At 35.6% G+C, this 9232-nt stretch overlaps 1 protein-coding gene across 1 annotated transcript; it reads right to left on the minus strand.

Moving 5' to 3' along the window:
* Positions 1 to 4960: 4960 nt before the first annotated feature.
* On the minus strand, positions 4961 to 9026 carry LOC149625057 (protein phosphatase inhibitor 2-like). The gene is made up of 4 exons (XM_089851822.1): positions 8822 to 9026; positions 8356 to 8535; positions 8180 to 8277; positions 4961 to 8102 (listed from the first exon to the last, which is right to left on the minus strand). Exons 1-4 carry the CDS (start codon positions 8902 to 8904, stop codon positions 7882 to 7884), a joined length of 582 nt encoding a protein of 193 aa, XP_089707948.1. The 5' UTR covers positions 8905 to 9026; the 3' UTR covers positions 4961 to 7881.
* Between the last annotated feature and the right edge of the window lie 206 nt (positions 9027 to 9232).

Consider the following 9232-nt stretch of genomic DNA (forward strand, 5'->3'; position numbering starts at 1 on the left):
GTAGAATTTTATCATGTTTTAGATGTCAGTAGATACGTAACTACGTACACAGCGCCCCTAGCGGCAATTTATGAACTATCTATTGCTTACACCAGAAGAAAGCTTACACGAATGTCTATCAGAATTTTATCATGTTTTAGATGTCAGTAGATACGTAACTACGTACACAGCGCCCCTAGCGGCAATTTATGAACTATCTATTGCTTACACCAGAAGAAAGCTTACACGAATGTCTAGCAGAATTTTATCATGTTTTAGATGTCAGTAAATACGTAACTACGTTTGCAGCTCCCCTAGCGGCAAATGTGTGAATGCTTAATAATCCGTTCATAACTAGTAAAATAATAACAACCCCCGTAGCCCCTAAGTTACCCACAATCCCAATCCCGTTTAAAATCGCTAACAAGTGTTTAGTGAGTAGCCCCTCGATGATTACTCCTAATCCAGACGCAACCATTAATCCCCATCCATTTTAAATCACCAATGAATCCCTATCCTTTTTTAAAGCATAAATAAAAATCAGCAATAAAAGAAAATTTTCATTAGTGAATAGCCCCTCGACGCGCTGCCTTTAACAGTGCTAAAGTGATTACCGGGAACCTCTAATTAACCCATATTCCCAATCTATTTTAATCTAATTAATTCATTTTAAAATCCTATATATGCCTGTAACTTAATTGACAAGGAAAGGAATAAAAAATGAGATTCATTAAATCGACGAACAATTTATTTATTCTATAGTACATTTATGAAGTATAAACAAAAGTATATAGAAATAAAAACAAAAAGTAAACTTCGTTGAAACTTGCTCGCGTCGTGTGATATGAGAAGCCCTCCTTTATCTCTGAATGGCGTCGACCCCGTCCCCTCTGCTTGGCACTGGGAAGAAGACGTCAATAGGCTCATGATGCAGCAGATGCCGGTATTTTTCTTTGAAATTAGAAAAGTTCATTTTTAACTCATTATCTTCATAAACACTAGTATTAATACTTGGAATGCTTTAATTAGCAATTTAATTTTAAACTGAAACTTAGTAACAAACATCAGAAGTTAAAGGGGCTGTTCGACCCGACCCGACCCCCCTCCTTCTTTTTTACCCAACTACAAAGCTAAGTTCTGTGAGGAAGACCGTCGTTTGCCCCACGGTTCGGACTGCCCGTTTAATATCCTGAGAAGTGTAAGGCTCGACGCGTACTCGAAACCATCTCCCTTGTTAGTTAAAAGAATTAACTAACCCACAATCCGAACAACTAAGATACCGATTTTTAGCGATATTTGAGAAACCAAATAATTTAAATTTTAAACTAAATCCTGTATGGTACCCGTGTTTTTTCCCCAAGGAAAATAGTAATCTGTGGAAAATAGCTATAGGTAATATAACGCTACCAGTTTTAGCTTCAAGATTGTACAACCTAGGTCCTAAATGTCCATTCTCTGAGAAAAAGCTAGGGAATATCAAACATATTTTTTAACTGTGGAATAACGCAGAGATTTCTAACTAATATCATAACTTTATAGAATATTTTAGCCTAAACACAATAAAACAGCATAAAACACAATAAAACAGCATAAAACACAATAAAACAGCATAAAACACAATAAAACAGCATAAAATACAATAAAACAGCATAAAACACAATAAAACAGCATAAAACACAATAAAACAGCATAAAACACAATAAGACAGCATGAAACAAAATAAAATAGCAAATAACACAATAAAACAGCAAAAAAACACAATAAGACAGCATGAAACAAAATAAAATAGCAAAGAACACAATGAAACAGCACAAAACACAATAAAACAGCTCAAAAAACACATAAATACACGTTAAACAGCATAAAAACACAATAAAACTGTATAAAACACAATAAAACAGCAAAAAACAATAAAACAGTATAAAACACAATAAAAAAGCATAAAACACAATAAAAAAGCATAAAACACAATAAAAAAGCATAAAACACAATAAAAAAGCATAAATACACATTAAACAGCATAAACACACATTAAACAGCATAAACACACATTAAACAGCATAAAACACAATAAAAAAAGCAAAAAACACAATACAACAGCATAGAAAACAATAAAACAGCATAAAACACAATACAATAGCATAAAACAACATAAAAACACAATAAAACAGCATAAACGCACAATAAAACAGCATAAACGCACAATAAAACAGTATAAAAACCACAATAAAACAGCATAAAACCACATTTAACAGCATAAACACACATTTAACAGAACAAAACACAATAAAACAGCATAAAACCACAATACAACGTGCAGTAGTTTGTAGGCAATTTCACACGTGTCTGAAACTAAGGCCTAGAGGTCGGTGCACTCGAGCTAAAAAATCTCGCGGATATTATAAATCCTGAAGATCCTGAAGTTTTTTGTCTCTTGACAGCACGTACAAAGCTACGTTACATAGAGACCTAGCTTTGCGCGTGCTGACAACTGATGTGGTAACAGGGTATATACAGAATAAGCTGTCGTTCGAGATAGGGAGTTGCCTATCCTATAGCGTGAAAACAAATTTCCTCACGCGCATTCTTTATCCATGTCAAGACAGTAGAATGGTTTTTGCGCACTCAATAAAATCAAATTGCAAGGGTTGAGTGTAACCAAGAAACTTTTCCATATTGGCTTAATCGTACACAGGTGTATTGCGGGTAACAATTTTACAGGGGCTCGTAGGAAATACATTGTACGTTTAACCCCTACAGTTCGGCACTCGGAACCTTTTTGGAATTACTTCATTTTCATGGTCGCCCTTTGGATACAAGATCTAAGATGTCCGGGCAAAAATCTAATTCTTTAAGTTTTCTATGCTACAACTCTAGAGGTTTTCTGGTCATATAAGTTTATGGCTTAAAACCTCAAACGGTAAATATGACAAATTAATTCGAGACCAGATGATAGTACTATCATAAGTTCATAAGGTATGTTGTAGAAGTTTGTCACTGCTAACCTGGAGCTTGTCATAAAGTGACGTAGGTGAGACGTCATAGACTCTCGTAAGAGACCGTCCATAAACTACGTCACACTCTTATGGGGGGGAAGGGGTTTCTAAATTTGTGACGGTCCGTGACAAGGGGGAGGGAGGGGTTCTTCGATGCGTGACGTCACATTTAGCATTGATTTTGTTACGAAGTCGTTATAGAAGAAGAAAGACAACATTCCATAGTCCACCGTTACAATAATATACCAAAATTGTTATTCCATCATCGCTTAAATAGTAGAAAATTTAAGCAATTATCTACTATTTACACATTTATATAGCCAATTTAAATAGCGCATTTAAAATAAACAGGCTAAAACAGCGTAAACTCTCTTATGTCTCTGTTTATTCGCCCATATTATTTGTGAGGATGAATCAAATCCCCCTGCCGATAGAAATGGTTTCGATTCTTTGGCAAATTTTCTAAATCTCAAGCTCGATTAGTCTGTTTTCGGTGACAGTGTCGAAACCTAAAAATTGTGCCCCGGAACTATTTTGAAACTTATAAAAAGCACATCCAGACATTAAAATTCTAAAGGTCAATCAGAGGGAAAAAGCTTAAAACGGAAGAGAACTTGAATTTTCAGCCGAGCAAAATATTTCTGAGAGGGCGGTATATCACTCAAAAAATTAATCAAATTAAATTTGTAAATTAAGACAAATCATAGTGCGGAGGGGGGGGGGGTGTTAAAGAAATGTGACGTGGTTTTTAGGGGAGGGGTCTGAGAAAAGCGTGACGAAGCGTGATCTGGGGGGACGGGGGGTCAGAAAATGCTTTTTTTCGCGTGACGTAGTTTATGGACGGTCCCTTAAAGCGATGCCTGGTGAGGCACTCTCAAAGGTTTAGTACATTCTGTATAGTAAGATGACTGAAAAACAGAGTGTAAGTATGGATAAAGAATGCGCGTGAGGAAATTTGTTTTCACTCTACAGGATAGGCAACTCCCTATCTCGGGTGACAGCTTATTCTGTATATACTCTGTTACAACATCGGTTGTCAGCACGCGCAAACCTAGGTCTCTATGTAACCAAGCTTTGTACATGCTGTCAAGAGACGAAAAACTTCATGATCTTCAGGATTTAAAATATCCGTGAGTTTTTTAGCTCGAGTGCACGGACCTCTAGGCCTTAGTTTCAAATACGTGTAGTAGGCTGTAGGTAATTTCACATGTATTGAAGTTTTTTGTCTCTTGACAGCACGTACAAAGCTACGTTACATAGAGACCTAGCTTTGCGCGTGCTGACAACCGATATTGTAACAGAGTATATACAGAATAAGCTGTCGTTCGAGATAGGGAGTTGCCGATCCTATAGCGTGAAAACAAATTTCCTCACGGGCATTCTTTATCCATGGTGTAAGTCTCTAGCATTACGAAGTATATGTAGAGTCATACTTATGGAACATATTTTATAAACTTACGTTACTGGCAATGTCCTGCGTAGAAAGCTTAATACTCGGAATGAATTTTTGACAAGGTATAAGATCAGAAATATATTACCTTACACGAAGTTCACTTCAATAATGGTTAGTACCGTGGACATCAATTTTTTCCCCCTCCCGACGCGCGCTAGTCGCGAAGAGAAAAATTTTTCCTCTTGAGAGAGAACTGTGATAAATGGCCACTGCCAAGATAATCTGACGTTTCCTAGAAACGGCGGGATTCAACTGTATTTCGCGCAAGTGAGAAGCCGCTGCATAAGATACAACCATGATACGATTGTAAGAAAACCGGTTTTACGCACATTTTTCTCACTACGCGTCGGTAGCGTTTTTATTTTCACCTCTCTGCCTCGCTGTTCGGGAGGAACGGTACCGTTTCTAGCCTATAAAAATACTTCATAGATGATGGCCGGCGCGAGGTAGGGAGAAGTGAACTTCGTGTAAGGTAATATATTTCTGGTAGAAAGCTTAAGCTTAACACTCGGAATGTATTTTTCACAAGGTATAAGATTAAAAACTCTTTTTATTTCATTTCTCTTGTTTTTTACACATCTGTATCCTCACGTTACATATTTCTAATTGTTGGTATTCCCTTATTTATTTTTACATAACTTTATCATGCCATTAATTTACATTTGTCAGATCAAAATATTCTATTCAATTCTTTCAATTTACAATTCAATCGCAATTAAAGAAATGAACGAGTGACAAAGTCGTCTCGAAAAATTTTATAAACAATTAACCAAGATGTTTGAATTCATAGTTCAAAACGGGTCAAATCTAGAGAGCTTGCCACATTTGATTTGAAAAGCGTTCGATTTCTAACTTAGACAATTTTAAACTCAATTTTCCACAAAACTAGCCTTTTTTTGTTGCCCATCGAAAGAGGTTTCTAAAATACTACAAAAAGGTAAGGGATTGTGGTACGTAATAATCATCTCCTTAAACAGGAGTTTCTATTATTTTTAAAGCTATCCCGCGGTGGTTTTGTTTTTTTTTTGTGCTAAGGTCGGCACTTTATAATTTATCCAAGGCATTTTTAGGGTTGTACAAGGTTAAAGTTTATAAAAAGTATCTAAGTTCACCTAAATTAACATTTACGAGTTTTCTTGCATGATAATAAATAACTAATTAAGTAATTAGTAACTATTTAAAGGGACTACGAAGAAGCAATCGGCGGGCGGGTAAAAATTATTTGAAATACGTCACAGGCACCACGTGACAACAACATACAAAGACTCCACATAGAGTGGGACTGGACACCTAGTCCTTGTTTTTCGCGAGATTACAGCGCCAATTCTCCGAAGTGCTTGTTTTCGAAATAAAACGAACTAAGCTTCTTTGAACCACGCCTCTCCTCGGTCACGTGACTCTGACGTATTTCAAATAATTTTTACCCACCCACCGATGCCTTCTTTACAGTCCCTTTAAAGGAAAAGTTCAGTTAACATAACTTATACCTTAAAAGAACAGCACAGCCTTTTTCTAATTATAATTATAAAGTAATTAAATATTAAAATAATAAATAAATTATCTCTTATTACAATATGATAATTAGCGTTTTTTTAGTCTTAAAAATAATCAAGGACTACAAACAAAGCCATCCGCCATTGCTTTAGTGTCGTCTGCTTAGCCAAAACCCCTCACCCCTACAGGATTGGTTGAATTCTCACAGGCGAGAGATAAGGGAAGACACCACCAAAACAATGGCGGCCCAGTAGTCCTTGATTGTTTTTAAGAATAATTAGCCTTATTCCTGATCAGCGCCACCTACCCGTAGCGTCGACTTTGAGAACTACTGTAATCGGCAAGCCAATCAGATCAGATGTCGCTAAAATCTGGTGACGTCACTGACGGGCACTCTCGGGAGTCGGGTCTTACCAAAAATGACGTCACCAGATTTTAGCGACATCTGATTGGCTTGTCGATTACAGTAGTTCTCAAAGTAGCCGCTATGGGTAGGTGGCGCTGATCAGGAATAAGGCTAATTAAATGCTAATTATTTTGAAATAAGAGATCATTAATTAATTTAATTCCTTTTATATTTAGAAAAAGTCTGTTTCTTTTAAGGCATAATGTTACGTTACTGACCTTTCCTTTAATAACAAAAAGAAATCAAACAATTATTTAAATTTTAAAATCAACAAAATAATTTCACATCATTCATTAGTATAATATTAATGAAAAAAATTAGGATAAAAATAATTAATAACTAGGGGTGTGCGGGTACCCGATACCCGAAGATTACCCGTTCGGGTATCGGGTCGGGTACCCGCCCCGATACCCGAAAATGAATTTTCCAACTATTCGAAACTACTCGGGTAGTAAAAATAATCCCCTCCATTACCCGTGACAAGCTGAAACTGGTTGTCGGGTTATTCGCGGGTAGAAAAATAAGAATCAGAAGTGAAAGGGGACCACCCATTGTCCGGTTTAGAAAGAATCGAAATTTTAAGAATGACGAAATTCCATGAAACATGGTTTCAATGTGAAATTTAGTTCACATAAGGTATGCGTTCTGTGGTAGTTTCATTCTGAGACAGACTAGAATCACCGCACGCAACGCGACACACCTATATATTGCCAGTATTCTGTGTTGAAATAAGACTAAGGGTTAAGAAAGTGAAAGCGGAACCAGAAGTTAAAGAAAGCATCAAAAAGAAAGAAACTAAGAAAGAGCATACATTGAATAACGCAGGATTGAGATATAACTGTAAGAAGTGTACTAAAGGGAATTTTTGAAGGAAATATCAATTTATTTAAGCCTAATTACCCGAATACCAGGCAAAAATTTTTGGGTACCCACACCGATAACTAACTTTCGTCTAACTTTTAATACCCGACTATTACCCGACAACCATTTTTCGGCTAAGCCTAATTACCCGAATACCCGACAAAAATTCGGGTACCCGCCCCGATACCCGATAACAGTATTTTTGATTACCCGAACCCGATTCGAAATTGAAAAATCACTACCCGCACACCCCTATTAATAACACGTCAGTTTTTATGTTATGTTTTTTATTTAATGTCAAAATTGAAAATATTAAATTAATAAGCTGCCAATGCTGCTGCCGCCATTTCTTAATTCTTTCCCCCATTGATTTATTTTTTGTTCATGATTCTTTTGACCCATCAACATAGTAAAATGTAACGTTAAATGTTCGTATTAAAAAATGAATTTTTAATTTTTTCTTCTCGGTATTTTTGACATTTCAAGTCAAAAATTATTTTATTTGATATTATTTTTCGTTTGATTTCAGTCCCACTATCGTTAAATTTCTATTTCATCCCGACTTTTTGATGTGAAAGACATTAGTTTTGGTTCTTAATTATCATATAACCAAATAAAAAAGTAAAAGTAAAGTAAAACCTACTTACACCTTGACTTTTAAAATTTTTCCGTTACTATAGATTTATTTTTTTCTACATTTTTGACTCGATTATGGAATCATCCTGGGCCATTTCGTTGGTTTCACTAGACAAATTTTCCGTTTTGACTTCTTGATTCCCGTTATTTTCTTCGTCTTCATCTTCATCTTCCTCATCATCATCGTCATCATTTTGCATGAGTTTACGTGCCAATTTAACGGCGTAAAATTCGTTATAGTGACTTTTTCTTTTTTGCTCAAATAACTTTCTTTTGGCTGTAAATAAATAAATAAATTAATGTATAACCAATGGTTTGATTGAACTTGATACCAAGACTGTATTATTCCCTGACCTCTTTCTTCTTCCGTTTCATTGGCAAACTCATCATCATCGCTGTCACTTTCTTCTTCCATCATGGCTTTGGGCAAAACGTCAGATCCCATTTCGATTCTTTGATAGAACAATTTCATAGCACAAAGTATTAGTTTAATTAAAGAATACGTAGACATTACACACGAGGTAACTTACTTTTTGGCTAAGAGATTAAGATCTAGGGGTTTGCTTTCGGTAGGAACATCTCCGTCAAGTTCATCTTTATAATAATTATATGGGGTTTTTGGTTCTTCAATTTTCATGTGCCCGTAATCCTTATCTGCCGGATGTAGCGTTTGAAGGATATTCATTTCGTCCCATTTTATATCTTGCGCTCTTTTAGGATAGGAAATGGAAAAGTAGCGGTGGTTATATAGAGATACACATGTATGAATGTCACTCCCTCGGATATACTATGAAACTAGGGCAATCTATATTTTCTACAACACAGACTTGGCTTAAAGTCAAATTAAGGTCACTTTCTTAACCTAAACTAATATAATTCTAAACAAAAACCTATCTTTATTAATATAAATTTTGGTTCAAGATCTTATAGTAAGAATTTCCGATGTTTGTTTTCATTTTTTACCAAGCTAATTCGCTAAGCCTTGGTTCTCCTTACCTTCTTTGGGCTTCTTGCTGTTCAAAACTTGACGAGGTTTTCAAAATTCCCTTTTGGGGACGTTTCATAAGGTTTTCGGCCATTAAAACTTTATTTCATTTGTAAAATTTCAATTTATATCACTCTTTAACAAGAATTTTAGGATTATCTCGAGTTTCTAGAAAACACGACTTCCATGATAATCAACAAACAGAATCCGAGGCTCTGATTGGCTGATAACAACGAAGTACAGGGGAGACCTCTACAGACACCAGATTCAAACTGGTATCGAGCACGTGCTTCGGAAATCATTGTTTTTTTTTCAAAGTTAGGCCCGATTTTAGGCCTATGCCATGAATTTAAAAAAAACCACAATAACGCAAAAAAAGTCAAAAAAATTTTTTTTTACATATAATTTATCCAAGTTCTGCA

Source organism: Phalangium opilio, unplaced genomic scaffold (assembly GCF_054372755.1).
Source record: "Phalangium opilio isolate 3A_F unplaced genomic scaffold, DU_Popi_V2 ptg000105l_1, whole genome shotgun sequence".
Taxonomy (NCBI): domain Eukaryota; kingdom Metazoa; phylum Arthropoda; class Arachnida; order Opiliones; family Phalangiidae; genus Phalangium; species Phalangium opilio.